This window comes from Saccoglossus kowalevskii, chromosome 5 (genome assembly GCF_978046115.1).
Source record: "Saccoglossus kowalevskii chromosome 5, keSacKowa6.1, whole genome shotgun sequence".
Lineage (NCBI taxonomy): Eukaryota > Metazoa > Hemichordata > Enteropneusta > Harrimaniidae > Saccoglossus > Saccoglossus kowalevskii.
Genome location: NC_140645.1, coordinates 40,679,845 through 40,699,278, shown reverse-complemented (window position 1 = coordinate 40,699,278; position 19,434 = coordinate 40,679,845). Strand labels below are relative to the sequence as shown.

Below are 19,434 nucleotides of genomic sequence, written 5' to 3'. Positions count from 1 at the left end.
TTCTGTATAGCCTGTTTCCGATAAACATTCAACTACTTCATTTCTATGAATTTCCAATGCTGCTATATGGAAAATTATTTTGTGAGAGTGGTTAGATTTTCATTTTCTTCACAACGACAAGTAGACATCTATGTCGAATAAAGTTCAGAAGCGATGGGTCATCTATAGTGCACTCTTCTTTCAACTTGCAGTATTCCAGCGATGAATCACAATGCCCGTGGCAAAATTGCATTCGAAACTATCTCTATGGAAACCAATTTCTTACACATCTATTGAGGCCCTTATCCGTTTAGACGTGGGGCGGAATATCTACTATCCCATCCTCTGTATGCAACATTCCAATTGAGCAAACGCTTTTAAACAAGATAAAGTAGGGTCGCCTCCCATTAGACATCTTATTTGTAGCGGTATTTATCGCACTGACCGGAATGTATCCTGTACAACATTGTGAATGCCGGATGGTCATAAAATGACAATCATGTAGCGTTACTGAACGTTTCCGTCCTCAGGACGAATAGCCATGCAATTAACTTTCTATTTCAATGGTATCCCACGCCACCGTGGAACGTAACCTCTTATTGTCTTGTTTCAGATAATATCTATTACATATGGCTGCGCGGAGTGTGTGTGCATTTTGGTTGTGTCCGGGCTTGGCTTTACAATTACTGAGTTCGTGGCGATATGACCGTTTGGTACAAACATTTACAAATCTAGTGTCAATACTGTCAGGACCCGTGTCGGGGATTGATGCCAACCAACCAACCAAGTGTGAAGGTCGAGGTGTGCAGGGGGAGGGGCATATGTTGAAAAATACTGTCAAACATTTCGTGTATCAGTTGCCCTTAATAGACGAGAAGACCGTCTATAGGGTTCTCGAGGGCGTGCTTCTCTGGCCGATTACGCCACCAACGGGTAGACACTTTTGAATTCGGTTCAAGATTCCCATCATCATACAGACAAATAAACAAACAAAGAAAACTTGTTTTCCGTTTTTTACTCCCATGTATTGGTGTGATAGATACATAATTTGAGTACGATTTTGTCATTGTTCATTATTAGTATACTTTATAATATTATCTCTATTATGTCATATTATATTACTGCAATCTTAGTAAAATGTATAGTCCACACCATAGTGTAATATGTGAACGAGGAATACGAACCGATCTCATGTCGCAGACATTTCGGCACCAATACACCATCTTCCTGTTTATCTGCCCCCTGAAAATAACATTGCCGCCCGCTAACTATTGAGTTGACGGTGATTTATTGATTTTTGGTCGTCACGTCATACGTCACGGTAAATATGACAAAAATACCTTACCTTACAGAAAATGTACTAAGTAAACTAACCAATCCCTTGTGAAATCTCTCACGTTTTTGTCTAAGTGCTCGATATTTTCGCTTCAAGTCACTCTTTCAACAGCTGTTTATCTAGTCGGGCCCCCGCGTAGAGCCCACTCAGATGGTTTTACTGATACGCAGTGACCACAAGTCACCCTTGTGGACCGTTAGTTTTACATTTTCAAACGTGCATGCGTAGTCATACATTGGACAAGGGTCTCTGTTACGCTGACTGACTTTCAATATGTTTACTCACAACTCGCTGGAGGCTTATTTACATCGCAGACGGACTGCGTATACCTTAGCTGGTAACTCGAGCAGTGAGATATCGTTACTCAACGCTCTCTTCTGGTCCGTTACCCGAAATCTCTTTTTAGCTTTTTAAACCTTCAGTATTATATATTTTTAAACACACTTCGTGCACCACACTGCTACTACCATGCCGAGAGCGTTTCTTGTACGAAAGTACTGTAACTCGCCAAACGGACGCCGATATACGTATTCGCCACAGACCAGACACTACGACTACGACGGAGCGGTATTTCCACCGCTAACAGGCAACGTTACCGGTAGGTTATGTTTCACTTAAGAAGTGTACACCGACGGGTGTACATGGAATTGGACTAATTTAGATGCGAAACAGTTCAAAATGTACTAAATTTAATATTAATAACCAAAATTATATATTGCTTCCTCGATTATCATTCGTATAATGCTAAGTGCTAATTTTATGGTATATACTATTTTGAAGAAATGTGACGCATTAATATAATGTATCACATATCACTGTTTGATTTATTCAATTGCTAGAAATATTTCTAATGATATAAGTTTATGAAGTTTTAGTCTAAGTTTATGAATAGTAAATTAGCTTAGCAATTGAACTGACTTTTATTGTGGTCATTAGCCATAATTGGCACAGTTCAAATCAGCAGTGAATAGCCGATAATTAACAATTAATTAATCAATCCTAATTTTTAGTTGACTGGCACAAAACATTCGCTTTATTGTTAAGTCAAGTGATAGATGTTGTGACATCCATTTCAGAATGTATTCTTACAGTTCACCAGTGAACTTAAACTTAAAGGGAAAGTTGCCAGTCCCAGGGATCATGCCATTATTTACGCTGTTTATTTAAGTAATCCGTGATTTGATTACCATTGTAATTTTAATCCAGTAAGTAAGTTTGCTATATAATTAGGCTTATAGTAATGCCGTTTTAAACTGCGGTGCACCAGCATCTACCCGTTAACTCTCCTGTAACACAAGTACCATCATTTATCGTGCATATATGTCAATGGATTAGCCTTTGCACCGGAATGGTGAACGCGCCTGCTTTAAGTATAACTACCAACACGATAAGCACACAGGTTTTTATCTCTTTGTAGTCTCACTGCGATTGCCACCACCTTGGTATTCTATTTCAGAGCGGCGCGGCGTAACTCAGGTTTCTAGAATTTCATACCGTTGAAGATCTTGTAATTTCATTCACTGTCGAGATTTGTACGTGCGATGGAAAGTGGGCGTTTTACCGCGAAGAGAGAAAAGCGATTTATTTGCCAATGTACTTGGTTAATTGTTCGTGGCGATAAGCCAACTGAACGCCTCTCGTGGTATCACGGTATCTGCATAGTTTTGTCACCCCGGCTCACACGCAGCGGGTCGATGCGAGAACGGAGTTCTGGAGTTTGAAAAGCCGTATAAAGTGATTATATGGTTACCAGATACTCTCAATTCTATTTTAAAACTTCAATTGGTTCAACTTCGTGTAATGTCTATTTCGACATTAGATTGCCGATGCGGTTAAAATAGCCGGCATTCACTTAACTTGTAATTGTATATAGATACACCTTTTCTATGGGAATACCGTTTAAATATCCACTTAACGTAAGTGATGAAAGGCTGTCCCTGTATTGAAATATCACTATAATATCATTATATTTTGAACGATTTTGACAACGTGGACATTGAACAAATATTCCCTGTTACCTCTAGATTCACTCAGTCTCTGGGGGTCTGATGTTACGACTTTTTGTCTGCAAGGATTCTATGAATCGTCATTTGAAGATATCGTGTTCTGACTATCATTTTCTGGTTAGTGATATCACCGCTACATTGGTACTCCTGTCGATAACCTTGTACGGTGTAAACGACGTACGCCTACGTGTTAGTGTGCCCACTGTCGTGAAAACAAGCAAGTCTCAGTGCGCATGCGTATATTGGTTTGAATGCTGCTAATGTGCTGATGATTTGATGATAACGGCGATCACGAGAAAGCATTTCTCGAACACCACGTGGCAATCTATCGATTATACGTTGTTATACTTTCATTATTACGGGTCCATGACACAAGTGTAGAGACAAGAGTCTGAAGTTTCATTGAAAAATGATCAACATGTATACTGTAAAACATGTCTTTTTCGCTAGCATGTTATTTTAGCTAATTTAGCAAATCTGTAATTTCGCTAATTCAAGATGTAGATATTTTAACAGAAAGCTTATTCTGACAGGGAGATAGTCGACACTTTAGCTAAATTAAGATTCTGTTAATTCATGCCAAAGGTCAAATCCATGCAGCTATATTTCAACGTGTTCTACAGTATCAAGTTGTATATTTGAGAGATGTGTTCCTTATACCACACATTTTTCTTGATGTATATGGCATATATTAATATTGATATGTATCGTATTTAAAATTATTTAGCTAACGTTTATATAATTACCATGGGTAAATTAAATGCACAAGTGCTCCTGATTACATTATTGGTGATGTACATAAATGATGCAGTATGTGTGCTTGATATACATAAGTGATGCAGTATGTGTGCTTGATATACATAAATGATGCAGTATGTGTGCTTGATATACATAAATGATGCAGTATGTGTGCTTGATATACATAAATGATGCAGTATGTGTGCTTGATATACATAAATGATGCAGTATGTGTGCTTGATATACATAAATGATGCAGTATGTGTGCTTGATATACATAAATGATGCAGTATGTGTGCTTGATATACATAAGTTTGATTTGACATGTTTCAAAAGATTACAATTTAAATAGTTTTTGTCGCACACTTCTCTCGTTTTACAGCACTCGGATTATTGCAAATGTGAAAGTTGATGTAGATGCCGATCTCGGTGTATGTACTTGCTTTGCTAATGCAGACGCCAGTGTAGTGGATTATATTGTGTCTTCTTATTTAATCCCCCCCCCCCCGAAAAAAAAAAACGTCAGAATTTTTGGTTGGACTTTGCTTATTATAATCAGATCGCCAACATTCTCTGGAGTCAAACTTGCATTCAATAATATATATAACAATGTTTTCAAATTAGCCTGAACTGGCCGTAATGTTAATGTGTTTACATTTGTTGTCAAGTTAATTTCTGTTTTGCTGCCAAAAATGTAACAATTAAAATTTCTTAATGACCACGGCTGCCCACAAGGAATGTCAAAAAGTAAAAAAGTAAAAAAAATCCCAAATGATTGCCATATCAAATTGTTGAATATATACATGAACACAAAGGTTCAATCTAAACGAGTATGTAATGAAAAAACATGCATATTTGATTTTAACGAGGAGAAAATAACATTTAGTTTGGCGGCTGGTGATTCAAAATAACTTTGGGGCATAGTTAGAGACGTTATGTTTGTAGGTATCAATATAAATTTCATAAAACATTATTTAACTAGTTTAGTTCCACTTCAGATGAGTTGTCTAGTTTTCTCAATGCAGCTGACATTGTACCTGACACTGAGAAATAAATTAGATTATTTTAAATGATTTCATATAAAATCTGGGGATTACTCAAGCCAAACAAATGCATTGAAACAGCTGATTGGTCGGCCAGATGGGTTTGTTACTTGGATTTAGTAAAATATATATATTTAGTACCATATCTAAATGTTGCATCTAACAGATTCTAACACTTTTCCTGAAAATTGGCGGAAAGCAATCATTTCTCTACTTTATAAAACAGATCTGTAAACTGTCCTGAATGTTAGAAAAATATTTGTGTTCATTATTGCAAGCAAAATATTTACATTTCTTTAATATATGCGTATATTTTCCTGGGTTGGGGCTCTTAGTAGTCAGATCTACGTCAGCTCTGCTGTAGTTATTAAAAGGTGAATAATAGTATTTATGTTTATGTAATTTATAACATGTTTGGAGAAGCCAGGAAGTCGATGACGTAAAGAGATTTTTATGTCTCTTTGCCGAAAATGTCAATCACACATTACATTTATTGGCACATTTAAGGATGCACTATGGGAAAAGGTGTTCCTTTACAGAAAAATCAGGATTATATATTCTCCGGAAAATATTTATCTGTGTAAATATGTATTCTCATGCTCAAATGATGGTTGCTCGCCCAGCCTCAGTTGTTCGCTGCATTGGCTTCGGATTGAGACTGAAAGAAAAAATAAAGTTGAGCTTTGTGATCGCAAAATGACGTTGAGGACAAGTGCCCTTTTATATCAGTTTGCTCAGTTTTGAGAATGATGTTTGTTCTGGTTATGTATCGTGATTCTCTTACCAAAGCAAAATGTATTCAGTTATTGTTTCTCACCGTAACAAGCCTGGCCCCGTTGATCCTTCACGATTTAACGTTACGAAAAGTTATTCACGAGAAGTTTCCTGTAGTTATATACTTTCCGAAACTGTAGTGTTTTGGGCAAGTGGCCGAAGTAAATATCGTGAATAACGACTATATATAATGACACGAATCATAATATTGACAAAACATTTCAACAAATTGCCATATATCCAGAATATAAATACCAACCTTGCGAGCGGACAGGCGGTGTGGACAATCTAAACAACCGCCCTTATTCTGCCAACCCAATGTACTTTCACATTGACATTACTATTTAAGGATATCCTGGTAACCAATCTATATGACGTACAGTCTATTAGCCAGTGCCGTTTGATACACAGATAGAATAAATTCGTTCGTACTATCCAACTACTGATATATTTGGCATAACTTTACACATGGCATTTGACGCATCTATTCTCCTTACAATTTTTGTTTCCACTCATCTAACAATATATCTATCGCGTGTCAGATCTCAAATTGCCATTCAAAGTTTGATTATTCGAAAAAGGGCGAAAATGAAATGGTAAAAATTACGCATATGCCTGTATTTCAGTCTTTCCATGGAAACTATATTTTTTTTGTAATTTATCACATAAAAAATAATTATCCTTATTATGTACAGAGTGTATAATATACAATAATTTGGTATTGTCCAAAACATACTCATCGGGGGAAAATACGTTTGAAGATGCGGAATAATTCATCCTCATTTATGAGTCGTCATGCGTTCAACATTTTACCCTTTAGTGTACTGATGAGAAAACAACAACCCGTACACCGAGGAAAGGGACTTTCTCACACTCGTAACACATTGTTCATTTCTCAATCTCGACAGCGTTCCGTATGCAACAAAAGGAAATCTCATGCCGGGTAGTTTGTCGGCGGGTCGATAAAACGGATTTCCGTTATATCTTGGTCACATTTGGTGTTTGCCGTTTACACTGACCCGTAGCACCGCGACACTTCCGCACTTACCCCACGCACGGCTGAACACCAATAGCAGGGACAAGCACTTTACATTGTGCATAGATCACGGATGAATTGTATGTCATTCAATGACAGACCAGAGTGTATTTATGCTAATTTGCGCCCGTTTGAGTTTACACTCATTCAAAGTGACGTGTTTTTGATTTGAAGAAAAAAGCAATAATTAAATGAATACATCAGCCATAGGTAAAGGGAAAGGTAGTTTGTATTTTTATTTGGGGGGGGCAAGTCGCGGGAAGATGACGTTCGCAGCAAATTTATATTTCATCATGGCTGCTGTTCCTTTTAAAAATCTGTTTGAAAACTTTTGTTTACTTCACTTCAACTCTCACACTATTTCAGACGGCCTACCCCTAACTTTTAAAGTGACGGCAAATATACGAAATATAAAGTTGGCGTTCTTATTAATTACAGTTGTTAAAACAAATAACACATTGAATCTATCACATATCCTTCCTATCGCTATATCTAAGACTGCTGTAGTTGCAAATAACTATATATACTGGTAGGGTGAGCATTTGACCTGTGGAAGGAATGGGAACAGACGCGTATTCATCAATATTATGTTGCATTGAATGCCATGACAACCGGACGTCTGATAGCTTTATATTTTCTTGCTAACAAAAACATATCTGCATCATGGCTTATTGAAGACGATAAATAATCATAATAGCCCGGAAAGACTCTAGAGATTTTGCTGATAATGAGTATGTCGGGACGCGATTAAGATAGCATATTGCGTAACTTCTTAAACGCTTTGAAATCTCCGGCTGCTGTAAAGATGATAAAACATCTCGTCACGTGACATCCCATGTCGTCCATCATTCGCCATTGTATGAGAATAACAATTTCATCGCTACTGTTAGCCCGATTCCCATGGACCATCAACAGCTCGTCAACAGCCCACCCTGTGAACTATGGAAATACAGAACAGTGGCCACAACATTTCCTGTGTTTCTTTTATCGCAAACGAAACAAACACCTTGCTTGATTCGCGAGTTGTTTTATGCCTTTAACGCCTGGGCGTGGAAAAGCCACACCTCTCAGGAAGAAACAGACAAGAGACGCGAAATATTGATCGGGAAACGAACACGTGTCCGTTACATTGAGACAAAACCTCTTCATTCACGTCCTTTGTTGGCTCTTGCATGAACAGGTTAGGGCAAACTCGTAAATACGCTACCTCAACAAAAAGACTGGTAAATTTCATTACTGTGCCTTTTTACCACCAACGCGATTAACGAAGTACACCAGTAACTCTACACAATGTCCATTTGCAGCACGTCGACAATACCCCTCCAGGGGCGGACGATAATTTCTGATCGTTTCAGAATGGGGGTGTTATATGACATCGTTTATATAATGTCCCATGTAACATTACACAATGATGTTAATGTTTCCATTCGTTAGACCGATGACGCTGTTTTAAAACCAGCCCCACCCTTGGAATAAAAAAAGTTTGTTATGTTCAACTACTTGGCGAAAACGTTTCAGACTTTCAGAAATTGTGTGGGCTGGTAGATTTAATATACTCGTTTAATACACATCAAATGATGGGTTGAGACAATTTAGAATGATGTAATAAGAACCGTGAACGCGTGTCAAGTTATAGATGTGCATACACATGGAGGTATTCGTGCACAGTGAGTGTGGTAGCTAGATCGAATAAAAGAAAAAGACAATTCATAACGGTCAATAATTATTTTATGTCATAATCATGTTATAATGTATGTTGTCGACATAATATACATAATATAGTATATTACGCGTGTAATTTGATTTCATCATCTTAAAATATTATAATGTTTCGTGTGTACCAATGTCAATTCCTTGCATTCACATCTAAATAGTGTGCAGTGTATCTACATCCAGCTAAATATCTGAGCATATGATGTAAGTGTTCTATCTTAATTTACTCGGTTATTAGTGACATTAATGTTTTATTTGGTAGCAATAATATTTAGGTTAATATTTGGTGTTACATCTCACACAAACCTCGCGTTAAGTGCAATGACCCGCAGTGTTATAATACATTCATGCCAGTCTATCTAGGCAACAAGCAAAGGGGCTTTTGACTTCCCTTGTTGCTAGGCAGCGGAGGATTTATGTGTGGAGGATGTTTACGCAATTCGTTCATTCGCTATATCGTCTGCTACTAATTTAATTGTATCATCAGTTTTATAACTGTGTACTTTTTTGTTGAAATTTACAATTATTTTAACATTATAATTTAATTTTATCAGTATATAAACATAATGATAAAATGATGATAAAATGCGAACATACAGATAAATACAAATGTTAACATGATGAGAACCTTTAATAAAATAATAATGCTCAACGTCAATAAAATGACACCCATCTCACTTCGTATGTGCCGGGTAGAACTACGACGTTAACCTGTGGCACACTGTCAAACTAAGTCGTGGCCGTACTTGTATACGAAATGGACAACTATTACTCTTAAAGTGACAATGCGAGAAATACACTCCATGAACAAGACAGAACATATGTATAAACGACTTTATGAGAACATTACAAAACAACAAATATATTGCATTCAGGAAACGGATATTGCCTCCGCATTTCGAAAATTACACCCCAGTATACACAATGGTCTCATCCCCTAATTGTGTGTCAGGGAGGATTGAGTCGGCTGCGATCCAGTCAGTATGAACTACTAACATCGGTATAACGTTTTACATTGACGGTTTTTGATAAACACCATCATCCCCGAAAACGTCAGAAATGCGAAGTGTATTCAGGTGATTTAAAAAACTTCGAGTCAAAGGTCAGTGTCCCTGATCAAAGTCCATGGACGCGCTTTTAAAAGTAACGGAACTCTTATTTTAGTCAAACACCATATCTTGCTAATAACGCCTATACGGAATAATAAATTCACCACTTCAGATGGAACGGTACTTTGATGATTGTATAGCTTTTACTTCATCGTCAATATTGCGTTTAAGAAGCTTTTTTTAATGGTCGTGACCTATAAAATGTACTTTAATTCTTCCAGCTGAAGTAGCGGTGTCTACGTTTCTACTGTTGAATAAAACTTGTCACAGTAGTAACCGGTTTGATTAGGTGTGACGATAAAATCACAATATGGGTTGTTTTCGCATCGAAACTCGTCTATGTATCGGTTGTACTTAAGTATGTGAGTAGGATGATTACACAAGAATGATTCCGACATAGCTCCCGTGTTCCGAATTCGAAGTGAAGTTGGGTTGCTATGGTATTTGTTAAATACGAATAAAGGAAAGTTTTAACAAAGCGTAACCCAACTCAGTATTGAACTTGATTAATTCAAACACACGCTCTGAAACCTTTCTGTCGCGGAACAGTGATCATCAGTTATCGAATCATTGTCAATGTGTGTTTCTTTCTTGAAATCCTGAGACCAAACCCTATTTCAAAACTATGTGCCATCAAAGTTGACGTTCAAGAATGCAATTACTGACTCCATCTCAAGGGAGGCAATCTGACCTCACCTTCAAGCTATCCTAATTTCACTCGCAAATATAAGTACAACTTTTCTGCGTGTTTTCGGAGTCAGACTGGCATGTTTACTCTTCCAGTGCGTCCACTTATAATGTCGACACGTTTTTGAAGTGCAATAGGTATGTGAGGATAAGTGGTACTAAAACAATGCTCAACAATCAATTGTGAGACATAATCACCGTTGAAAGGTCATTGGGTTCTTTGACGTTACAAAATGAGACACTTTTCTCCCTCATACCTCACCACCTTCGTTAGCATTCAAAACACGTTGGGCATACTTTATAATTGGCATGGTGGACAATGTCTGTTGGACCGGCCTCTGCTAGGTTCAAGCTGCAAAGTTTAACATCAGCGTGGAAAGTGAAATTCTTGTTTGATTAAATCAACTGCGATTCTGAAATCGGAGATAAAACTACCGTTGAGCTAGGTAGTGGCGCTTAGACGTCGCCTTCTTTGATATCAATATAGTTTGAAAAATGTTACAAGGATGATGTCATAATACTTGATTCGCATATCGAATCATAACGGTCCTTATATAGTCAGTCTGAATACTATATTTGCCAAATCTGTAACATATTACGATATGTGTGTTTTGGAAATGTTGACCTCGTGATTTTGTAAGATGCCGTGGTGAACACAACTGTGGCGTTTACAAATGAGATGGCAAAAGTTGACTTCGGCATTCAAAAAGTTAAGCATTCGTTTCGTGATTTGTTTTAAACATTGAGGGCGCACCAGACACGTCAATCTTTGCAGGGTAATCGTGATGCGAACTACAAACTGCATACATACTGTACCAAGAGATACGTAAATCATTTAACGACATATATGAAAAAAGATATTGAAATAAATTGAAAATATGTCCTATCGATCTATTTTTCCTGAAAACAGAACATTACGTCTATTGTTTTCCTGAAAACAGAACATTACGTCTATTGTTTTCCTGAAAACAGAACATTACGTCTATTGTTTTCCTGAAAACAGAACATTACGTCTATTGTTTTCCTGAAAACAGAACATTACGTCTATTGTTTTCCTAGGCCATCGGCCCATATACAAACACTACACAGCAATACTAAAAATAAGTACACGTAGAATATAATTCTATTCTCGGTTTCAAATGACACGGATTTAAATAATGATTAATTTGTTAACATTTGTCTCCTGGCACATGCAAATGTTGATTTTTTTTTTTTTTGTTGAATTGAAATTTATCAACGGCTGGTTGGAACAAAAAATGTTGGAGGATTGACTCTCGTCTTAATGTGTTGTAGGCTGGACAAATCAACAGAAAATGATTTTCATCCTCAACAAAATTAGCACGACAGACTTTACAGACTCTTTCCGTTGAAGGCAAACTTTCGCGCCGACCTTCTTCAATTCACAGCGAAACTGGCAAAAATGCGGACGAGTTCAGTTTCAGACTACAATTTAAAGATAAATATTTCTCTTGTTATAATGCACTCTTGAACTCAATGTAATTACGTAATGTGGGTTTCAAGGACGCAATTGCTTTCCAGAGCTGTTTCTGTGTGTCAGAGACTCGCAGTACAAATTCAGAAAGACAAACGTCCTTGCTACCTACTTCTTGAGCTAGCCAGACATACCCAAAGCCATGTGAATACAAAATATGTTTAATTGCCGTCACCCAGTTATTTCTACCTATGTCACTGAGATTACGTAACATTGAATAGGCATGCCTGGGAATTCTCGTAGGGGGAGTTCTAAGAGTCTAAGCCATAACGTTTAATCGTGGAAACAAAAATTGGAAGTCGCCCACATTCTCCAACTCCAGCTTCTTTGGCAGTACTCCTACACAATTTCCGATGTACCTTTTCAATTAATAGTCGTAGTATTGAAATCCCCAAATCTCAGATCCGTAAGACAGAATAGGAGATATAATTGAATCAAATAATTTGAAATGGGTGTCAAAATGAACCAAATAAAGTTTAACAGAAACCGGTGAAAGAATCCTAAGCGTTTTCCCAGCCTGGTCCGCTAAAGTAGAAACTGCTTTAGACCAAATATTCCTGGAAAAAAGCACGAGACCTAAATACTTATAATAGGAAACAAATTCTAACTCGCTTTCCGCAAGGTACCACTTCTCTGTAAGTTTGAAATTGAGTCACTAAAAATGGCTACATCATCTGCATAAAGTAAAGCGAACAGATTATAAATGTCCTGTGTTAGTTGAATCCCCAAATTTCCTGAGTTAACCAACATCAAATTTAATTCTTCAATAAAGAAATTAAATAAAATAGGGCTCAACATACATCCTTGTCTGACCCCTATCGGACATTCAAAGGAACTTGAAAGATTTGATTCAGATTTGACACAAGACTTAACATTACTGTACATAGAACGCAAGATACAAAACATGTTACCATGGATACAAATTGTTGATAATATATATATAATAATAGTGAATGGTTTGTCCTGTCGAATGTTTCAATCCACGACGAGACAGTAAACCACCCCTTTTCACCAAATACTAGTACTTCTGCATAATAGCATATAAAACAGAAATATTATCTATAGTACTGTGATTTTTACGAAACCCGACTGACAATCGGATAACACGACATTATATTCTGCCCATAATCTTAGCCTTTCATTTAAGATTGCCGTAAAAAATGTTGTTCAAAAACATTTAATAATGACATCCCCCGGTAATTGTTTACATAAGTTTGTTTCCCACTCTTTCGGAAAGTTACCTGAATTGTAAATAAAGTTGAACAGATGGGTTAGAACAGGAAGAATAAATGAGGCCGGAAATTTAAAAAAACTCATTTGGAAGTCCATCGTCGCCTGGCGCTTTGCTATGCTTGAGTCAATTTAAATTTTTCAAAATTTCCTCCTCAGTTATTTCTTGGTTCAAATGATCAACATTCGGTTGATATCAATACATATATATCAATTTGACCTAAATACATTTCTTTTGCGAGCAAATTTGCATATATCTTGAATATTTTCATCAAAACGTATTAATTTATCACTCAGCCACATAAATAGGGTGCTTAGCTCAGTTACAAGGACCTGTCGACCGCGTCTTGTTTACAGTGCACAAACACGAGATAAATGAGAGGCGAGATTGTCTGGGATATTTCCGTACACTCGGGGGACTTGAACTAATAACACACGACGCTGGATTTTGCTAACGTCCATATAAGATATTTTCTAAACCAAATAACGCATGCGTAGTAGCCTAGATATATTTTACACTTATTATAAACTGCTGAGTGAACAGTCGCCCTGTAATTTGAAAATTAAAAGAACCCCGACGCTAACAACTACAATGACAAGCCATATAGTTAATCATTTGGTAATTTGGTACTTTATATATTACAGATCTCCCCGGCTTGATCGTCTCAAATGACATATATTTAAATGTCGAGTATACCTTTAGGAAATCCTTCGATGACATTAATACAAACGACGGAGTCTGTTCGGCTGAACCTAAAACTGAGTCTGTGAGTGTCATGTCATCAAGCGAAAGTGTAGTACAGGAAGAATATGTTAAAGACATCAGCGATGAAGACGATAGCAAAACAAAATTCAAGGTATCCAGAACTACCGCATATATATGTTGTGTTTATTGTTATAGTATGTTGTTCATTCTAGGCTGTGTACAATGTGACGTGTAGAGATTGTATATTTTAGGTACTGGTAGTACGAGTTCAACATGATGACCAACCAAATTCCCTTTATTTTTAAATAAATATATGCAATATGCCGTAGAATAACCATACATTATTGTCATTGTGAACTCCTCTTCATTGAAAACCAACCAACTATTTTAGAAATAGCGTACTAACACTTCTGGCTACTTGTTTGACATGGTGATGGTGGCGCTGTTTATTGTGTTTGATTTAGACAAATTTTTCAACTAGTTAACATGTTTGGAATAGATTCATTGGTCTTATGTATAAAACAACCTAAAAGGCAGATTGTTGTATTGTCGTCTATGGACAGTTTAATTATAGTGCGATATTTCTAACCTACATGTCGTTTCCTATAGCTACCCGTATAAGTTGCATTCTGCCGACATACTGCCCTCAACGCCACATGTTACAGATCAAACCCATAGCAACAGGTGTCTGATAAGAAACGTCATGTGACTATTTAGTAATTGTTATGATTTGTGTTATTGAATGTTTTATTATTGAACAATATGTACAATGCTAAAACTGCAGTTCCATGGTAACATAAAACTGTTTTAGAGTGCGTTGCTGAAAATTGGCCAAATATAATTCAACGAAATCTATTTTCATAACAATGAATGAACCAAAATGTTAAAGCAGTATCAAAATAAAACTTGATTTTAAAATAATTTAGTTTAGTGTATAGTGTATACACTGATATGTAACCAACAATTACAGACTATGGCATCATAAAAGCCAATAGTAAAAATATTCTAAAACACAATAGCAGTCAATCACTAAAATATAACCAGAATTTTGCCGCGAGCTCAATTTATTGTAAATTGGATAAATTTTGGTTATTTTCATTTATGGGTTTCTACCTTAGGCAAAGGTTCGAGGGAATTTTAGAGATCAAGTTTAAGTTCAGTTATTAGCATAAGTAACCTTATTATGGTATGCATTTGATGGTAGGTTGTAGCAAAATCTGTTAACCACTAAAATTCAATCGCAAATAAAAGTGAGTGGAATCAATCATTTGACCACTACTCAACATCAACTTGAATGAGATTGTGTACGCGTATTCGTCAATGCATGATTTAATATTGTGTAAGACAATTGTGCTATATCAGTCACGGTTCTAATGTTGTTGTAACTTACTTTGAAAAAGTTTAATTTAGGGGTTGCCAACAAAATATGCTTTAAATTGCGATTTTATGTAGAAATTAATGAACAAATAATCAGAGTAATTCATTTCCTTAAAGTTAAGGTTGACTTATGGTCAAAGATTGATTTTGTTCACTTTTATTTGCCATGGAAAGATAAAAATAAATAAATATAATCATGTAGATTGTATTACAACATACCACGATGTGCATACCACCCACAGATTCAGATAAACATTCAGGCGAATGATAGCGTAAGCTTGACCCCTGAAAAATCTGCGAAACTCTACTACACCCCTAACTAATTGTAATTATTCTATTCTAGAGTTCTGATTCAGTCGTGACAGAGCATCGAGAAAAAGAACACAATACTAGACAAAACGAAAGAGTTGATCACCTCTGTGAAACGGCAGACGATAAAGACATACACATCGTAACCAGCAACGAAAATTTATATTGTCACGTTTGCAGTAAGACGTTTCATAACCAGCGCATGCTCAGCCGGCACAAAAGAATTCACGAAGAATCACGACGTCATTTATGCAGCTTTTGTAAGAAAGGCTTCAATGATAATTTTGACTTGAAACGTCACGTGAGAACACATACAGGTGAGCTATGGGTTAACATCCTGTACTTGTTTACGGTTTTGGAGGGAAATTATGTACCAAATTTAGAACGTTTTAGGTATTTCTATAGTTGATAATCATAGATTAGAAGATTTGCGATTTTGTTTGTGATTTGTTTAATAATTACCTCATTCGCAGGCGAAAACGTCAAAATGCTTAGCGTACGATTTTTACTAGACAAAAACATTTCAAGTTGGCCCTTCCTAACAACTGATGGGCATATAATCTTTATAAAAATAAAAAAAAACACTTGTGAAAGTAACTGTGTACGCATGGGAGAAAATAAGATAAGCCAAAGTACGATGGTGTTATGTTAAAGCGGGGGATTCGTAACCTGCGCATGCGTCAGATGGCCATAGTTTGTCGATGTTGACAAACAAACGTCTACCCATGAGCCTTTGCATTTTAGCGTGCGTTGCTTTCGTCGTTTGGGACTCAATTCCCGCGCGTGTACAGGTGACGACCCTCCCGCTTTAATCATCGCCTTTACCACTAAATAAAAACTTTAAACGTTCCGGTATTTGCATAATATTAACATAAAATAGGTATTACATGAATAGAATATTGTCGCTACGAAGAAAAATTACAAGAAACTTAGCTCGGAATATATTTAGTTGGAGCTGCCAAGCGTAGCTAACTACACAACGCGACATTGATGTCATTGAATGATTTATTGCAGGCGTACGTCCCTTTAAATGTGAAACATGTGACAAGGCGTTCACACAAAGATGTTCTCTAGAATCGCACCAGAAAAAAGTCCATGGAATCCTTCACAAATATGGATATAAAGAACGGAGGAACAAACTGCATGTATGTGAGGACTGTGGGTATACTACGTCGAGGATTGAAGACCACTTCACTCATATACGACAACACCATCCAGTGAGTCCGTTGATTACCAAGTTCAATCGAAAAGACAAACATTATATCAACGAGAAACAAACACTTCAACAGACTAACCGTCATCATTGATGAACGTGCGCTACCAACGTTAGTTTCAAGTCGGTATAAAATACCATATATGGCCATGGGATACTTCTGACGTATGTGACAGTGAAATAACATTGGCAGATGTTTGGTGCCCATGTTTCACCCAAATATGAATTCTACCTTAAGAAAAATATACTATTGTTATTTTTTTATATTATCACAAATATGGCAGAAAAAAGTGTTTGACAGAAAATCCCGCAAGTTTACGTTGATTTTTGGTTAATATTGATTTGGTCTACTATAATGGAAAATAGGGGCATACAACTATGGGTATTCTTTTCATAAATAGATACCTACATGCTTTCGTGTAGTCATAATTATAATTCTTACCCAATCACACCTTAATGTTAACGCCAATTTTACATCCGCAGCTAAATACTGCTGCCAGGTTGTAGCTACGAGAACCAAATTTGTGGTTAGAATATAATCAGAATAATTACATTTTACAATAGCCCAGTCCATTCTAATGATGCGAATGAAATTATAAAAAAAAATAGATGATATGATTTTTATGTGAGACAGAGTTCCATTTATCCTCTTCGGGCCCTGTGGTTTATAATGCTGTAAGGTTCTCTCCCCAGTGCACCTTGTCTTTGTCAATTGGCTTGGCCGCGTTGCATAAAAAGAGAGAAGCGTAACAAAATAGACCATTTTCTTCTACAAGGAAACAAAACTCTCTAAAACTACAAAATGACCTGTCAAACTTCGTATCAGAGATGGATTTATTTTTATAATATTTAGAACCAATGTAGCCTAAAATTAAATTATTTCCAGATTCTAAATTCACCAGTTATGTACATTAACCAACGTTTCACTCAAGTTGCACCAGTGTCCCTGTTTCATTTTTCAGAAGGTCTATGGCGGCAACAGTGTGAGAAATAACGACGCGTGTAATAATAGCACAGTGGAAATTATCTAGATAGCAGCATAGCACACTGCCTCGTGGCTAGACATAATTCGACAAATAAAAGCAATGCACGTTCGGTTGCAGTACATTATTTACTTAGAAATTGGGGTTACCATATTATTATACACTTATAATATATCTTTTTAAACATTCGAATAGATTGATTAATACGTATGTTAAGTTATCGGTCATAGAGGTTAAACCTCAATTGGTCGCTATTTATTATAATATAAGTAAAATAGCATATCGAGTAACGCAGAGGTGAGCGTATAATCTACAGCAAGGTGTTCGTCCGCCACGTGGTAGCTGATATACATAGGTACCGACACGCAAAGAAGAAATTTAATTGTGTTCCTATTTCTCACATTAAAGCTCGCAGAACGTTGAATAATAAAATAGTTCTTGAATCCCTTATATATATCCTACGACAGACAATGACATAATTTTAGGCTCTCTCTGTGATTACGCTACACTCCAATACACTGACAATGTCTGTTTACTAGATGGTCGTTTTAGGTGTGTAAAATACCCAAATTTCGGAAATTTCATACTAACTGCACGATAATTGCTAAAAAACACTGTTCTTGCTTGTATTTGTCGGATCATATATTGCCAAAAGAAAGTGGGTTATTACGATCTAGTCCATTTTCACGGTGTCATTGATTTCTGTGTCATTTTTACTGGAGTCATAATTTCTTAAATTCGTTCGTCTCACGCGACAACATACGTATTTACGTGGTTATTGCCATGACACAGAGGAGAGCAATAGTCTGTTCGTACTCCACGTGACGCCTTACATAGTGTACATACTTATATCTGGACACAAAGTCCACTTCAAGGCGACAAGTGGCGTGACGTCACGCTCATTGAACATTAACTGTAGTGAATGCAGTAAAATAAACGTCACCAAATTCATGTTTTTGTGTTTAACTTCTCCATCATTTCCATCCAGGCGCGTTACACATTCTTCTGCGTTACATTTCAACCATGCGGTCGTGATTCATTGACGTCACCACAAAATATGTATAATTTCGCCCACTCATTTACTTTCAAAATAGTGTATTTTGACCAAAATTCGCATCCATTCACGTCAACAACGTCGCCATATCAGTTTCCAGTCAACTTTCCAGTCAACAGCGATGAATCAACGCGATCCCAGACGCTAACTGTAGCAATAGATTCAGCAATCCCTTGACGTTCTTTGTGTTTTTCTCATGTTTCATCGCGCGAAATTAGACGCGACACTGATATAGCGAAGTTACAGACATGAACAATGGAATAAACATTGACCTGCCCAATGAGTCTCGCCCTCTATTGACGAAAAACTCCTGTGACGTGAAAGAGAGGTTGTTTCGATCTATAATCGCGCGCCAATTACAAATAACGGTTTGAGTCATTACTATGGCTGTTACGATAAACGACATTGTTTTCAACCGTCTGTATTATGTTTCGTTATTAATTCTAGAGGGCGCCACCTAATGAAGCTAGCTGAACAAGGGCGAATCATCGTGTATAACCTGATTTTAGACGTTAAGTAATGCAATAATTCACTTTTATTCGAGCTGATCCAGTATTTTAATTTAGTTTAGCCATAGACCTTAGAGGGTCTATAGTTTAGCAGACTTTTCCCTTGGGTAAAAGTGTAAATGTATATGCAGGAATTCCAC

General features: G+C 36.7%; 1 protein-coding gene across 1 annotated transcript; it reads left to right on the top strand.

Moving 5' to 3' along the window:
* Positions 1-1,658: 1,658 nt before the first annotated feature.
* On the top strand, positions 1,659-18,682 carry LOC100369809 (uncharacterized). The gene is made up of 4 exons (XM_002732995.3): positions 1,659-1,913; positions 13,789-14,000; positions 15,570-15,852; positions 16,550-18,682. Exons 1-4 carry the CDS (start codon positions 1,784-1,786, stop codon positions 16,840-16,842), a joined length of 918 nt encoding a protein of 305 aa, XP_002733041.3. The 5' UTR covers positions 1,659-1,783; the 3' UTR covers positions 16,843-18,682.
* Positions 18,683-19,434: the final 752 nt, after the last annotated feature.

Coding starts and splice junctions, on each gene's coding strand:
- LOC100369809 (XM_002732995.3), top strand. CDS start 1,784: ATGCCGAGAGCGTTTCTTGTACGAAAGTACTGTAACTCGCCAAACGGA. Junction 14,001..15,569: donor ATAGCAAAACAAAATTCAAG/GTATCCAGAACT, acceptor ATTCTATTCTAG/AGTTCTGATTCAGTCGTGAC. Junction 15,853..16,549: donor TCACGTGAGAACACATACAG/GTGAGCTATGGG, acceptor GATTTATTGCAG/GCGTACGTCCCTTTAAATGT.